Source organism: Miniopterus schreibersii (assembly GCF_964146895.1).
Source record: "Miniopterus schreibersii genome assembly, chromosome: 18".
NCBI classification, from domain to species: Eukaryota; Metazoa; Chordata; class Mammalia; order Chiroptera; family Miniopteridae; genus Miniopterus; species Miniopterus schreibersii.
Window position 1 is genome coordinate 14,444,556 of NC_138121.1, and position 16,491 is coordinate 14,461,046.

The 16,491-nt window shown below is 47.9% G+C and overlaps 2 protein-coding genes across 4 annotated transcripts in view; both read right to left on the bottom strand.

Annotated features, from left to right (window-relative positions):
* Positions 1–503, bottom strand: part of ATP6V0D1 (ATPase H+ transporting V0 subunit d1) — a 38,434-nt gene extending 37,931 nt beyond the window's left edge. The window contains exon 1 of the mRNA XM_081118893.1: positions 268–503. Coding sequence (XP_080975019.1) covers positions 268–397 — 130 coding nt within the window. The 5' untranslated portion in view covers positions 398–503. The remainder of the gene's footprint in view (positions 1–267) is intronic.
* Positions 504–1,169: 666 nt separating this feature from the next.
* Positions 1,170–16,491, bottom strand: part of AGRP (agouti related neuropeptide) — a 52,482-nt gene continuing 37,160 nt past the window's right edge. For 2 of the 3 annotated variants that reach the window (XM_081118904.1, XM_081118903.1), the window contains 4 exons: positions 10,819–11,026; positions 1,894–2,023; positions 1,617–1,702; positions 1,170–1,420 (listed from right to left, as the gene is read on the bottom strand). In XM_081118904.1, the coding sequence (XP_080975030.1) occupies positions 1,238–1,420; positions 1,617–1,702; positions 1,894–2,020 (396 nt within the window). In that variant the 5' untranslated portion in view covers positions 2,021–2,023; positions 10,819–11,026 and the 3' untranslated portion in view covers positions 1,170–1,237. Of the gene's footprint in view, positions 1,421–1,616; positions 1,703–1,893; positions 2,024–9,728; positions 11,027–16,491 lie in introns of those variants that run through there. The other variant, XR_013997569.1, reaches the window with a different exon arrangement.

The following is a 16,491-nucleotide window of genomic DNA, read 5'->3' on the forward strand; positions in this document are numbered from 1 at the left end:
GCATAACCGTGGAAGAGGCAGCCCCAGCAGAGGCGAACCATTGCGGTTTTAAAGCTTTGTTTGCGTTTAGGCCTGAGCCGAACCCCAGCTGAACGTAGATGCCCTTCCAACGCATCCCCCTTTAGCCCCCCGGGGCCCCAGCGAGGCCTCTCAGGCCCTTCGAGAAACCCCGCCTCCAGCTTCCCGGCACAGAACTCGGAACCCTCAGGCCCGGGCCAGCCTCCTTGCTGGCCTTCGAAGGCCGGGCATCCGGGCTCCGCGGCTCACCCTCGAGCGTCTCGCACTGCACCAGGTTGAGGTAGTCCGCCTGGCTGAGCACCCCAGCCTTCAGGCCGCGCACTAGTCCCTCCAAGTAGCCATTGTCCACATTGAAGTAAAGCTCGGGGAAGGACGACATGGCTGCGGCGGGACCGCAGAACCCCGATCCGCAGACACGCAATGCCCAACTCCAAGATCAGCTGACTCGGCGCCCGAGGCGGTCTGTCAAGCGCGTCAGGTGACCCGCAAGAGCGTCACGTGACCACAGTGGGCGTGGCTCTGAGCGGCTCCCGTCTTCCGGTTGGCTTCTAATGGAAGCTTTGCGCAGGTGTGGGCTGAGACTGCCCTTGGGCGCCTGCGCGCTGAGGGAAGGCGCGCCTCCGGCTCCCCGCTGGAACAGCTTGGAGTGTCTAAGAACGGCCGCGCGGTGGCGCCCGTGGCAACGGAAACTGGATGAGGTCCTCTAGCTTCCCAGGTTCTGGTGCATCTTGCACTGTTGGGGGCATGCGGAGTAAAACTGGGAGCTATTTGTGCTTGGAAATATTCCAGACTGTTGAGTCAGCCTCCCCCCGAGGGGAACTGAGGTATGGCAAGCGCGGCCTTCGCTGGGGGTCACACACTGAGTTAGCTGCCAGCAGGCCCTGGAGCCTAATGCTAGTTCACCAGTCAGAAGTTACAGCCCCTATCCCGCGCTGCACCCCCTCCTTCCCCTCATTTACTGTACACGACTCTCGAGGGCTGGAGAGCGGCTCTTCTCTGCTTCCCCCAACGGCGCCTGGTGACCTCAGAGCCTGTGGGTAAGTAACTCAGATGAGATGCCCATGTGGTTTCTAGGCTTGCTGGCATCCCCATCCCTGCCGTGACCTACCCCCTCCAAAGGCCACGTTCGAAATAATGCCACAGACGGGGTTGGTCCCAAACTTTATTCACACCCCGCCACCCTCTGTCCCAGCCCTGATTCTGCTGTGATGTTGACCAGTTAGGTGCGGCTGCAGGGGTTCATGGTAGTACCCAGCTTGCGGCAGTAGCAGAAGGCGTTGAAGAACCGGCAGTAGCACGTGGCACATGGGTCACAGCACTGTACTTGGTGTCCCAGACAGGACTCGTGCAGCCGCACGCAGCGACGCAGGGAGCGTGGCGCACGCCCTTCCGCATCTAGCACCTGCAGGGATGCGGGAGCATGGGCCTCAGAAGGCAAGTCCAGGGGCCTCCCGTGCCCAGATCCAAGTGGGATGGCAGTAGATCATGGGGCTCTGTAGTGTCGCTCCAGGTGAGGGGGTCACGAAATGAAGAATGGGAACTATGCCCAATGTCCCCTCCCAAGGTCTGTGGCCTCACCCCGTTTCCTGAACGGTTACCTCTGCCAAGTCCTTGGCCTCCTGCAGCAGAGCCTCTTCTGCCTGTTCTGCAGTTGTCCTCTTCAGCCCAGGCCTCAGGTCCAGGCCTGTGACAGATGATGTGAGGGCAGGACCCCACCCCCAACCCCCTACCCCTTGCCCTGCACAAAACGCCCACCTCCCAGGCCTGGGATTGGGGAGACTCATACCAGTTTGAATAATCTGTATGAGTAGTACAGATTATTCTACTTCTGAGGGTAGCCAGGCCCCACCCAAACCCACCCCTGCCCACACTGACCTGACAGCTCTGGGAACTGGGCCTGGTCAGGCCTTCTGATGCCCTCCAGGGGTGCCAAGCTCATCTGGGCCCCCTCCATGGCAGGCAGTGCCAGCAGCAGGGCACAACTCAGCATTGTGGTCAGCATGGCCTGGCTCAGCAGGAAGACCCACCACTTAGTCCCTCCTCATCCTGGAAGCACCCTCTAAGTGCCCTACCCCCAAGAGAGGCCCGCCAGAGAGTAGGAGTCTCTGCCCAACCTGAGGACTTACTTCTGCTTGCTGGATCCTTGCCCCGAGAATTCCTGGCCACCCTAAGCCCTCAGTTTATATAGCAGGGTCTAATGAAGGGCTACACGTGACTATTCCCTGAAGCCAGGACACAAGGGGCCGTCCCAAGGAGGGGGCATACAGTTTAGACCTCTCTCCCTGGAACCTCAGCTTTTGGGCGCTATATAAGAGGATGACCATCTCCGATGGTGGGTGAGGTCTCTAGGAGCCAATTAAAGTTTGGAAATAAGATAGGGTGCCCAGGGCCCCTACATTTTTATAAGACAGGGAGACCTGGGGGGGTGGGCAGGCTGGAGCCATTAGCAGTAACAAGGCAGGTGGCCCTGAGAGTTTAATTTAATTTGTGGCCCCGGAGATGCTCACTCAGACACTACGTGGCATGTTGTTTGCTTTGCTTCCAGGAACTTGGGTCAAGGGCATTGAAGGGGGTGATGGACTAGTGGCCAGAGTGGGGCAGAGGTGGGGTGCCGACCAGAGCCTAGGGTTTTTGGAGGGGAAATGGAGGAGAGAAGCCCACCTAGCCAACACCAGGCCCTCCTGCTTCCATCTCTGGCTCTGCCTCCCCTCCTCCTTCTTCCTCCAGGCTTTTCCAAGACCCCCACCCTTCTCCTGTCCCCAAACCCCTTTCTGCCTGGGCTTCCTGGAAGCCAAGGAAGCAGAACGGACTGTTCCCAGGGTGGGCGAGCAGCTATAAAGCAAAAAGCTTTCAGGCCGCCTGCCTCATTAGTGCTAATAGTTGCTCCCTTCCTCCCGGTGTTGTTAGGGCTCTGCCCACGCTTGGTCACATCAGCACAAGGCTGTGGTGAGGACTGCCCTTTTGTGGAGATGGTAGGACACACAGGACCCCTGCCCTCCCTCACCCCTCTGGAGGGCGATTTCCCTGAGGTGCCCATCAGGAAAAGGGATGCAGTCTGCTGAGCTTCAAGGCCTCAGTGTACAGACTGGGCTGGCTCAAGGCAGCAGGAGGGGGCTGAAGCAGCTGTTTGCAGCCCAGGCTCACACGGGCTATTCTGACCAGGCAAAGACCTAAAGAAGTTCTGTCAGCAGTGGGTAGAAATCACAGGTTGTCATCTGGAAGCCTTTGGCCTAGTGTCAACACACACAATTGGTGTTGGGGTGCAGGTTGCATGGGAAGATGCTCCAAAGAGAGTGGCCCTATGGCAGCTTCTTCCACAGATGGGCACTGATGTCTGTTCTAGGACCAAGTTAGCATTGGAATCCCTTGTGGTTGGCTCAGGGTAACAGTCATAGGAGCTCAGAGAGTCATGCTACTGCTGAGGGGGTGGCCTCAGGGAAAGCCTCTCTGAGGAGGTGGTTCCTGAATAATCCAGCAAAGGGCCAGTCCCTGTTTCTCCCCTGAGAAAGGTACTGGCTGTTTTGGTGACTCTGTCACAAAGCCAACCTGGTGTCAAGGGCATTGAGCTTTCTTTCCTAGAGGCTATAGCTGGGCCTTGTGTCCCACCCCAAGGCTTTCTCTTCTCAGAGTGGTGCAGAGTGCAGGTATCCGGCACCCATGTGTGACCCCATCCTGGTGGGGGCCACTTGGGGCTAGGAAGGGTCATACATCAAATATACATATACTGGAGGCATGTTCCCTGAGTCCTTGTGCCCTGGCCCCATCCTTGGAGATTCTAGCTGAAGAGACAGTGGTGGGGAGCAGGAACTGCGTGTGGATTTTAGAAAGGTGCCCTGGGTGAGTTGAGGTAGGCCTGGTCAGCACCCATGCGAAGGACAGCTCTTCTTATTCTAGAGAGGGCCTCCTCCCACTCAGGCTCTCAGTGCCTTTACCCACCTACAGAGCAGTGACTGTCTTCACCTGGGTGTGTACACACAGGTCTGTCAGCCCCATGAACAGTGATAGACAGGGCATGAGGCACTCGCATGGGCAGCCCAGGTCCCTGATCAAGTCCAGTGGGAGAGACAGTCAAGAAAACCACCAGAACACAATGGGATGATCAGAGAAATATAAACATTGGATATTTGATGACACTAAGGAATTTTTTAGTGGTTATGGTTATGCTTTTAAAAAAAAAAGGACTGCCCGTCCCGCATGGCTCAGTGATTAAGCATCAATCTATGATCCAGGAGATCGAGATTTGATTCCAGGTCAGGGCACATGCCCGGGCTGCCAGCTTGATCCCTAGTCGGGAGTGTGCAAGAGGCAGCCAATCAATGGCTCTCACCATTGATGTTTCTATCTCTATCTCCCTCTCCCTTCCTCTCTCTGAAATAAATAAAATATATATTTTTTAAAATGTTTAACTTTAAAAGTTAAAAAAAAGACTCATCTTTTAGAGAAACATAATGAAGTATTTAATGATAAAATGATAGGCAGTCTGGGATTTGCCTCAAAATAATCCAAAGTAGGGGGAATAGTGGGAGGTGATATAGATGAAACAAAATTGTTGTGAGTTAATAATTGTTGAAACTGGTTGATGGGTACATGGGCTTCATTATCCTATTACTGCTGCTGCTGTTTTGTTAGAAATTTTCCACAATGAAAATTAAAAACAAAAGAAAAAACTTTAAATGCAATTGGATGAGTGCTTTGATAAAAGAATGCCCCAGTATGGCACCCACCCTAGCTGAGAGAGGGGGAAGGAAGTTGGCTAGGGAAGGCTTCCTAGGGCAGGAGACCTTTACTCAGTCATGAAGCTTGAGTAAGAGTTGGGGAGATTCCAGGCTAGGGACAATGTAAGCTTCCTGGACCCATAACCGGTACATGGTTTATCAAGCTGCCTAATTATACCGCTTAACACTGGCACAGGCTCTGTCCCAATCCTGGTTCCCACCTGAAGGGCCCCAGTCTGGTAAACAGTCACCTGGGATTTGAGAGTCAGCTACCCCCAGAACTGATTCAGTCCAGGAGTCAGCCAGCAAACATCTATAGCCACCTTCACATTGTCCAACTGCCATGGTGTGCACAGGCTCAGACCGTAACAGCACTCACGCCACTCATACACCCAAGTGGAGTCCAGAGGAGGAAACTGGCATTTGTTTATGCCCTTTCCCAGCCCACCCTCCTTCTGCCCTCCGGCAGGTGTCACCCAGCTCCTGCTACCAGTGAATTGACCCAAAACATGGCCTACAGTTTTCTTGTTATAGCTCTCCGCTATATCTATCTATGTAAATGAATTTTTCCTTGGCTTATCAAATTTTATTAGTTTTTGCAAATAATCAATCTTTGGCTTGATTTATCAAATTGTGTCGCAAGTAAGTTTCTATCATTTTCTATTTTCCTTGGGTTTGTTGATCCTTACATTTACCTTTCCTCCTGATGAACATAGTTGCCTACCTCCGGGAGTCTATTAGGCCCCTCCTTGGGAGCCCATTTCCTTCGCTAATACACTGTATGGATGGTTTTATTGGTCAGGAACTGACCCGATGTTCCCAGGACAATACTTGTTAGCAAAAGGACCTTCAGAAATGGGTGGCTATGTTCTGGATGAAGGATTTGGCATACCTGAAGCGGGGGGGATACAGAACCTATTTCTTTCTTTCTTTTTTTAATCTTCACCTGAGGATATTTTTTCCATTGCTTTTCAGAGAGAGTGGAAGAGGGAGAGAGAGAGAAAGAAACATCAATGTGAAAGAGACACATCGACTGGTTGCCTCCTGCATTCACCCCAACCCGGGCTAGGGATTGAGCCTACAACCAAGGTACATGCCCTTGGCCAGAACTGAACCCAGGACCCTCATTCCGCAGATGCTCTAACCATTGAGCCAAACTGGCTAGGGCAAGAGCCTATTTCTTGAGACTCAGAACCCCAAATATAGGGACCCCAACTGCAGGGGGGAGAAAGGGGAGAGTGTGGATGCTCAGTGCCAGAGACCAAGTGTGAGGACAAGGAGGGGTGCTTGAACACCTCCCCCCCACCCCCCTGCCCCCCTTCTTTTTCCTCCTGCAAAGTAGGGTGTGTTTCCTGATTTGTCCAGCGGGGGGCAGCAGAACCCTAAACACCCACTGGCTCTCCCAGTCCAGCTTTATTCTGAAACCCAGGTCCCCACCCAGTGCACTGCCCCTGCCCCTGCCCCTGCCCCTGCCCCTGCCCCTGCCCCTGCCCCTGCCCCTGCCCCTGCCCCTGCCCCTGCCCCTGTCCCTGGGGCTCATCTCGAAGACTTCCAAAAGGCAGAGGTTGCCTGGAAAGGTGTGGTCCTCTCAGTCATCTGGGGAGGGGACAGGATGGATAGGGGTTATTTTAGGCTGGTGTCTTAAACCCTCAGCTGGAGGGGGTCCCACTGTGATCAGGAGCTCCAAGATGGGAGAGTCATGTTTGTTGCATGAATGCCAGTGCTTGCCATTCCCCATTCATTAGAGAACTATTTGTGGAGGGCATGCTGTATCACCAGCACTATGCTAAGGCATCTTAAACAGAGTAGGTCAAGGCCATATTGACCTGAAGCTTCTGATTCTGGGGTCAGCTAGGCTTTGTGGACTTGCCGGTTGCCAATGAAAGTGTAGGCTGGAGTCAAGCCAGGGAGAGTGGGGTGAGGTGCAGGGCCAGCTGGTGGCAGAACACCCCTTCCCCAGACTGGAAGGAGCCTCCGGCTTAGAGACTCCGCAGCCTTGCTCTAACTCCCTCTGCCTCTCCCCCTTCAGTGCTGGAAATGGGCCCTTTACTGGGGTCCCCAGAACAGCTGAGCTGTGGCTGGAGTGCTCAGATGAAACTTCACAAAACGCTCAGGATGACAAAGACAAATAGTGCCAGCCAATCTGACTCATGAGCTATGGCTTGCAGTCTGGATGCATGTGCCCCTCTACGGTGGCAAAGGCCATCCTAAAGTCCAGCCCCAGCTCCTTCCAAAGACATCGACAACCCACAATGTCCAAATCCCCAGAGACCTGGAAAGGGTGACCAGTCTCCTCCTGCCTGCCAGGTCCCACTTTTGTGTGAAATCTCTTTTTTTTTTCAATCCTCACTCAAGGATATTTCTTCCATTGCTTTTCAGAGAGAGTGGAAGGGAGAGAGAGAGAGAAACATCGATGTGACAGAGACACATAAATTGGTTCCTCCTGCACACGCCCTGACTGGGACAGGGGATCGAACCTGCAACCAAGGTGTGCGTCCTTGGTTGGACTCGAACCTGGGACCCTTCAGTCTGTGGGCCGACGCTCTAACCACTGAGAAAACTGGTTAGGGCTCCGTATGAAACCTCGTTTCTGGGGGTGTTGCAGCACCCTACCTTCTGCCTCAGGGTGAGTCCTCACCCTCAACATGTCCAAAACAGGACATCAGCCCCCACACTCACAGGGACCTTACACAAAGTGGTGAGGAGCTTGTTCCAGTCCAGGTGATAAGAGGACCCCTGAGTATTACAGGATTTCTGAAGAAGTGAAGTTGAGTCCCCAGCAGCCCCCCACAGAGGCAGGGCACAATAGGGCTAGGAGGGGACATCCTGGGGGCATTGTTCCTAATCCATCCTGATAGAAGGGAGCAACCTGACTCCCTGAGGATGTTCAGTGGCTCAACTAAAGCCCCAGGAACAAAGCTATTTGCACAACAAGAATTATTGAACTACCTGGAAATGATTCTCAACCTAGAAATCACTCTTTCTGCTAGAGACCCAGGAGCTCTCTAACCTGCTCACCCCTGCCACTCAGGGTCTATGAAGGTAAGAACAGAGGCTGCAGGAACTCTGGATATAGACAAAGAGATGCTGCCTAGGGTGCGGGACACAAGGGTGAGTCAGTGCCTGGCTTTCAACAGGTTCAAGGTGAGCTCAGGATCAGCTGGAGAGAACAGAGAGAACTATGGTGGCTCCCAGGGTCCTCTGGAATTTCTCCTTTCTGCTTTTAAACCCTTTCCCATCCTCTATGCCTCTCACTGCAAAGCAGGCCTGGGAGGTGGAGGTATGGGAGCTGGGGAGGGGGTTGAGTCCCATGGGGGATGGTCATCTGGGGGCATTAGATGGAAAGGGTAACCTTCCAGCTTAAAATTGCCCCCTTGGGGCACAGGTATCATCTAGGCACCAAGCCCCAGCCCAGTATGGGAGGAGAAGCTCATAGGGTACCCCTCCCCCACCAGCAGTAGGACCTGCATAAGCTGTTTGCCAAGCCCTGGGCAGGGGTCCTCCCAGCTCTGCCCAAAGCCACACTTTGTATAAGGATCTGGCATAGAAGCAAGTTTTCTCCCTGCCTCACCCCATTACTTGCTACATGCTTATCCATCCAGTGCTCCGCAGCGAGAGCCCCACTCATACATTTAACTCTCGGCACAACATTGAGCTAAACCTTGTCATCCCCATTTTAAAGATCAGGACATGGAGACTTAGAGGTTAAGTGACTTAACTTTGATCATTCAGCTAAGAAGGGGCTGGCTTGCTTTCCTTTCCTCCTTATATGTTTCAGAGTCAGAGAAGAATGGTGTGTGTGTGTGTGTGTCTGTCTGTCTGTCTGAGGCAGGAAGGTACATCAGACATGCTGCCCTAAGGTGTCTCTCCCCACACACCTCTTGATTGTGGAAATGGTTCACCCACCCACAGAGCTCCCAGTGGGGTGCGCAGACAAAAGCAAGCAGCTGCTCCACCCACCCTCAGCTCATCCCCCATGAGGCTGTGGGCTGAGCTGGCTGCCAGAGCTGTGCTAAGTGTCCTTATGCTCTTAGATACATTTCTAAATAATCCATGAGTCAAAGAAGAAATCACAAGGGAAAACAGAAAGTTTCAAACTGAATGAAAATGAAATACAATATACCAAAACTCATGGGATGCAGCTAAAGCAATGCACTTATTTAAGTGCATATATTATAAGAAAATGGTTGAAAATAAATTATATAAGCTTCTTTCAATAAATATATAAGATATTTCCAATAAATGGTGTTGGAGCAAATGACTATCTACTTTACCTGTATCTTGCAGCCTTCACAAAAATTAATTTGAGATGGATTAGAAACATAATTGTGAAGGTAAAACAATTAAGCTTCTAAAAATAATAATATTTTCATAACCTTGGAATAAGCAAAGACTTCTTAAGACAGAAAGTACTAACCATCAAAGGTTGATAAATTAGACCATTTAACTTAAGAACTTCTGGTCATTAATTAAAGATGATTGAGAAAGTGAAAAGATAAGTCACAGACTGGGAAAAGAACATTGCAATACATATACTCAAAAAAAAAAAAAAAAAAAGACTCATGCAGAATGTATAAGGAACTCCATCATCATTAAGGAAAAGGGACTTGAACAGGCCCTTCACAAAAGAGGAATTCCAAATGGTCAATAAGCATGTGGAAAGGCATTCAGTATCACTAGAGAAATTTAATCCATAGAGAAATGTGAATTAAAACCACAATGAGATATTAGTATACACTGACTAGATTGCCTAAAATTTAAAAGGTTGACAATACTGAGTGTGGGCGAGGATATGAAGTAACTAGAACTGGTAAGAGGTAAACTGGAAAACCAGTATTTACTAAAACTGCTACACTTGACCTTCTCCCAGCAAGTTCACTCTTCGGTACAAACCCAAGAAAACTTAGTGCAGTGTCTACTAAAAGGCATGTATAGAATGTTCTCAGCCACTTAATTCATAATAGCGAAAAGCCAGAAACAATTCAGATAGCCATCAAATGGACAAATAATGGTACATTTATACAACTGGAAACAAAAACAGTTTAAAAGATGAACAAAATGGTATACACAGCAACACTGGTGAATCTCACAGACATAATATTGAATGAAAAATGCCAGCCATAGGATAGTAAATATCGTATGATGCCATTTACGTGATGCTCCAAACCAGGCAAAACGATAATAAGTGGTAATAGAGCTCTGAATAATTAGCTCTGGGGGCATGGCTGACTAAGGGGGGAACAAGGAGGACTTCTGCAGTGCTGGAAATGTTTTCTACACTAGTGCCCCTTATTCGAGGCTTCACTTCCCAAGATTTCAGTTACCTGCTGTCCACTGCTGTCTAAAATATTAAATGGAAAATTCCAGAAATAAACAATTCCTCAGTTTAAAATTGCATGCTGGTCTGAGCAGCTTGATGAGATCTCGTTCCGTCTCCCTTCGTCCTGCCCAGGACGTGAATCATCCCTTTGTCCAGGGTAGCCACGCTGTAAGCCTCCCACCCACTAGCAGCCAGCTTGGGGTGGCCGTGCTCGTGTTCAAGCCCTTACTCTACTTAACAAGGGCCCCAAAGCGCAACAGCAGTGACGCTGACAACTTGGTATGTCAAAGAGAAGCTGCAAAGTGCTGCTTATAAGTGAAAAGGTGAGTATAGTATAATAACGTCTATTACAATATAGTGTAATAATTATTCTAGTTTATTATTAGTTATTGTTGTTAATCTCTTACTGTACCTAACTTGTAAATTAAACGGTATCATATGTATGTATAGGAAAAAGACAGCATGTGTAGGGTTCGGTGCTATCCATGTTTTCATGCATCCACTGGGGCCTTAGGGCCTACTCCCCTAAATAAGGGGGAACTACTGCCTCTCGACCTGGGTGGCGGTTCCACGGGTTTCCTTTCCATTGTGGCTTCTTTCCTGACTGTGGACTTTGGCAGGACTCTTGTTCATACTTGAACCTTACTCATCGCACCTCTCCCCAAAACAACCCTTGTTTATTTGGAAAGAGTTCTTCAGACAGTAGATCATAAATCACCCCTTTGAGGTGGTGGCAGCGGGCACCAGGAGAAAAAAGGTACCTACCGCCCGGGTCAGCAGCTTGAAAAGGCTTTTCCCCACAGCTTGCTGTCCTTATCTGCACTTGTCTGTCTCTGGTGACACTTGTTTTTCTCCCCTGTCCCTGGGGGTTGTCTTCAAGTGTTGACTTCCGGGATTTGAGATTTCACAAGGCGGTACTACTTTTTGTCTCCAGGTTATATCTCCAGGGGAAAAGGCAATAATCTCCTAAAATCTATACAAACGTGAAGAGAAGCAATATGTTAGTGGTGGTTTTTTTATAATGCATAATAAAAATAGTAAAAGGAAAAACAGATGGTACCAGTGAAATTATGTCAGTTGTAATGAACAGAAAGCTTGATTCAAGCTATCTTAAATAAAGGAATAATTTTTTGCCTCATACAATTGAAAAATTCAGAAGTAGGGCTGATTTCAGTTCCCCTTGATTATATAAGGACTTGGTGTACCAGACCCAGCTTGTTGCCTATATCATTTTATTCTTACTGACCAATCAGGATGCACAATTCTAGCCAATCAAGCCACTGCTATTTGGTCCAATCAGACTGTGCTGATTTGGATTCCTCATTTGCATAGAAATAGACCAATCAGGGACAGGGTTGGAACTTTCTGTATAAAAGTGGGCCTTCCATTTGTCTCTGTGGGGAGCCCTTTCAGTTTCCTCTGGGAGGCTGTGTCTTTCTTTAGTTTCCAGCCTTACAACCTATTCCACCCCCCCCCTCAACCCCTCAGCTTCCTGGTTCCAGGCTCAAGGGACCCTGCCCACTTCTGTCCTCTAGTTTTCTTCCTGGGAACCAAGGAACAGCAAAAGTCGCAGCAGTCCTCCCAGCCATCCTGCCATAGCAAAGGGAATCCCAGCTCTTGGGGCTTTCCCCTTGACCCTTGAAGGTTGGGCTCTTGAGAGAAGAGGGAAAAGAGCCTGAGGATTCCCCACTGGGGAGAGTCACCCTCCCACAGGTTATCCCTACTTTTCCGAAAGGCTAAGCCAACCACGGTGGCCGCCTGCATGCCACACTTGGGTAGGCGGGGTGTGGGAGGCTGCACTTTGCTCTGTCTTCTGAACTAATTATCATGCAATTTCAACATTATAAATAGCACAGGCACCTCATATTATGTGCTTCCTGATGTGGTGCAATAATCTCCAGTGTAGTATCCTTGCCAAAAATGTGTAATATGAATCTAATCTTGAGGAAGCAATCAGATAAAATCCAGAATATGGTGCTATTAAAACTGGCCTGGACTTAAAAAAAAGAAACACACAAAAAGGCTGGGTGTGGGGCAGAGAATACTCTTCTATATCAGAAAAGACTAGAGCTATATAACCAAATGCAGTACGTGAACCTTGCCTCCTGAACTAAAATTTAAATGCAAAAAGGACATTCTGGAGACAAGAGAGAATGATACTTGAATTACTGTTGATTTCCTTAGATGTGCTAATGGTGCTATAATTGTGTGAAGCAGGGTTTCTCAACTTCAACAATTGACATTTGGGGCCAAATAATTATGGGATTTTTGCAGCATTTCTGGCCTCTGCCCACTAGATGTCAGGAGCACCGCCCATTCAATTGCAACAAGTAAAAATATTTCAGATAGTAATAATGGTTGCATCATGTCATGAATATACTAAAAAACACTGGACTGTACAGTTTTAAAAGGTTAAAATTGTGAATTTAATATCATGTGAGTTTTTTCTCAAAAATTTAATTTAAAATGTCTCCATTTGACATACTCAAATGTCGCCTGGGGGACAAAATCGCCCCCAGGGGAGAACCACTGGTGCAGAGAGTACACTGCTGGGGGCGGGGAGCATGCAGATAAAAGGATTTGAGAGAGAAATGTCTTGTTTGTAACTTACTTTCAAAGGACAAATGTGGCAAAATATTAACCATTAGTGAAACTAGGTGACAGGTGTTTGGGTTGTTTATTTTACTATTCTGTCGATTTTCAATAGATTTAACTTTTTTAAAAAACCAAAAGAAAAGAACTCAATTTCAAAGTTTCTGTTTACAACAGCCCAAGGGACCCATGACAGGTGCCAACTGTGCAGCCTCCTTTCAAGTGTTATTATTGTAAGTCTACATTGGTTGAGTTGCTCTGGTCCTTCAGCCTTCAAGGGAAGACTCCTCTCTCATCTGCTCTACTTCCTTCCCTTCCTCCCTCCCTCCCTATCTCACTCCAAGACTGCCAAGAACATATCAGTCCAGTGCTAATCACTGACCTATTGAGAGAAAGGCATCCCATGGACCATTATTCACCAAGACTGGGTGCAGATGTTGAGCTATGTCAATTCCTTTTTGTATTATCTCCTGTGGTGGCTTTAAAACATGGTGACAAAATTATTTAGCACTTGTCCCATTAAGAGATGGGATCGACATTCCCTCTCCTTGAATATGGACTCTGTAACTGCTTAACCAGTAGAATATGGTGGAAGTGACACTGTACCAGTATCCAGATGCAGGCTGTAAAAAACTAGTATCTGTCATTTCCAGACTTGCTCTTGGGACCCAGCCGCCATGCTGTGAGGAAGACCAAGCTGCCCTAAGGAGAAGCATATGTGGAGAGAAGCAGCACACAGCACCAACTTGAAAGCCACGTGAGTCAGTCATCTTGGAAGTGGGTTCTCCAGCTCCAGCTGATGCTGTTTGGAGCAGAGACAAGCTGTCCCTGCTGAGCTCTGCCCATTTTGCAGATTTCTGGGCAAACTACATGATTGTTGTTTAAGGCACTCACTGACTTTTGGAGTGGTTTGTTTGCAGTGATAGATAACTGATGCATCCCCACCTCCCCAAACTGGGGGCCCCAGGTTTGGAAGGTAGGAAGTGGTCCAGCTCTCGATCCCTGGAGCTAAGACCTAGGTCAGCACTTACTCCTTTAACAGGCACTTATTGAGTAGCCACCAAGTGCTAGACACTATACCAGGCACTGAGGAGTTAGCAATGAATGAGATAGATCACCCTGCCTGGTAGGCACAACTCAGGCATAGTAATGAGAGGACTGTAGCCTCAGCCTAAGGGAGGGGGAGGGAAAGCTGTCTTCCTGGGGGAGGTTATTTCTAAGCTGACACCTGACTCAGGAAAAGGAGTTAGCCATGCAAAGTAGCAGGGAATGGACAGATGGAACACCATGTGCTAGTTCTGGGTAAGGTTGCCAGGTTTGGCAAATAAAAAATGAAAATTTAACACCCGGTTAAATTTGAACTTCAGATAAACAATGAATACTTTTTAAATTTTTATACATATATGTATGTGTGTGTGCGTGTGTATATACACACACACACATACATATATATGTGTGTATATATATAAAATGTCTGGCCCATGGAACATTGGAGACAACCTAAAAAGTTATTCATTATTTCTCTGAAATTAAAGTTTAATGAAAGTCCTGCATTTTATCTGGTAACCCTAGTGCTAGGGCAAAAGAGAGAGAAAATGTGTGATTTCAAGGGACAGTTCAGGAAGCTGGATGCAGCCCAGTGGCAAACAGAGCATAGAGTGAGAGGTTAAGGTGAACAGGAGCAAGATCATAAAAGGCCAGCTTGCCAAGGTCTAATTTGAATTTCACCCTGAAGCAGTGGAGAGCCATGGGAGGGTTTAGAGCAGGAGAGTGGCACAAGTAGACTTGTGTTTTAGAATGATATTTTGGGCAACCATATGGAGGGGAGGGGAGGGGAGGGGAGAGCCTGTAGGCAGGGAAACAGGGAAGGAGTTCCTTGCCCTGCAGTGCTCATACTCTGCACTGTAACCACAAGGCTATGAGAATGTTGGTGGACTAATTCCCCTTTACATTTTTCTTTCCTACAATATAAGTTCTTTTAAGCTATAATTTTTTCCTCTAACCGTTACTTCATATATCCCACAAGTTTTTGTATGTTTCGTTTTGTTGTTCCATTTAGAATATTTTATAATTTCCCTTGAAATATCTTCTTTGACCTATGGATTCTTTAGATGTGTGTTTTATAAGTTCCAAATATGTGAGATTTTTTTCTGTATATCTCATTGTTATTTCTTTTAATTTCCTTCCATTGTGGTCAGAGAATGCACTCTGTACGTTCTTTAAATTTTATTAGAATTGTTTGATGGGTGAACATAACAATGCATCCTGGTGAAGGTACCATGTTTGCTGGAAGAGAATGTGAGTGCCAGAGGGGTTGCGTTTAGTGCTCTGTAAATGTCACTTACATCAAGTTAGCTGACAATGTTCTTCTGGTCTGTGTTTTTCCTCACTATTTAGTCTGGCTGTTTTATCCACTGATGGGAGTGGGGTGCAGAAGTCTTCAGTGATTATTATAGATTAGTTCCTCTCTTTTTTGTCAGTTCTTTTCTTCAACGATTTTGAAGCTCTGTTATACTAGATACATACACATGTATGATTATCATGACTTCTTGTTGAATGGCTCCTTTATCCATATGGGTTTCCCTCTTTAGATCAGATAACACCCATTTTTTTGACGCCTATCTTCTCTGATATTAATAAAGCCACTGCAGCTTTCTTATGCTCACTGTTAGCTTGGTGTATTTTTATCCATCCATTCATTTTCATCTTATTTATGCCTTTATATTTAAAGTGGGTGTAGCCCGGCCAGAATAGCTCAGCAGTTGAGCATCGATCTATGATCCAGGAGATCGTGGTTCAATTCCCTGTCAGGGCGCATGCCCAGGTTGTAGGCTTGATCCCCGGTGCAGGAGGCAGCCAGTCAATGACTCTCTCTCATCATTGATGTTTATATCTCTCTCTCCCTCCCTTCCTCTCTCTGAAATCATTAAAGACATATTTTTAAAAATAAAATAAAAAGAGGTTGATTTTTTTAAAATTATTACAACTAGAAAGAATGTGCATGTGTGATGTCCAGTGGCTTGACATCATAAAGATGCATTAGATATGTTCCTATAGTTTTCTAGACTTCCATGGAGAGCTAGAGGTTGTCATTATGTGGAAGCTGAGCAAGGAAACAAAGATGATTTTGTGTCCTTGTGGAATGTAGGGGTTGGGGATCTTGGAAGCTCTCCAAGCATCCTGGGGTGAGCCCCTGGGGGTACAAGGGCCCTGGTTTAATGAGGACTGCCTGTGTCAAAGGGAAAACCAGCAATTTCACAGCCTCTCATGACACAACAAATCTGGGGTTTTAGATAAGAAAAGCCAAGACCAGAGAGGGGGTGGGGGAGTGAAAGATGATGTCACCTGCTCCTCTCATGTTTCCTGCAAGCAAGCACTGTGGAAAAGAGACTCCTGTCTCAGTAAATGAGTCACTGGCATTATAAGCCAAGAGAGACGGAAAGCAGATTCCAGGAAATATACAAGGAAGAATCTTAGGGAAAGTTCTCAGCTTCAGTGTGAAACTGTCAAGCCTCTTTGCTCTTGGAGGAACCGGAGGAGAAAAATAACAGTAAGAAAGACCAGAGAAATAGCAAGGAACCAGATGGAGCTCAAGTGAGAACCTGTGCCTTTGGGCAATTTGGAGATGGCACTGGCTCACAAAATCATCCAGGCTGCTTTAGAAAGGGAGAAAATATCCCAGTGTTGCAAGGTCTGCAGTCGTTCATAATCCAGCAGATATTTAGATATTTACTGAGCATCCTGCAAGTTCCCGTGGTGGGTGGGGTGTGGGTATGGAGTAGTGAATGAGGCACCATGGTCCCTGGCCCTACAGAGCTCACAGCCATTGAGCAAGTCATTGCACTT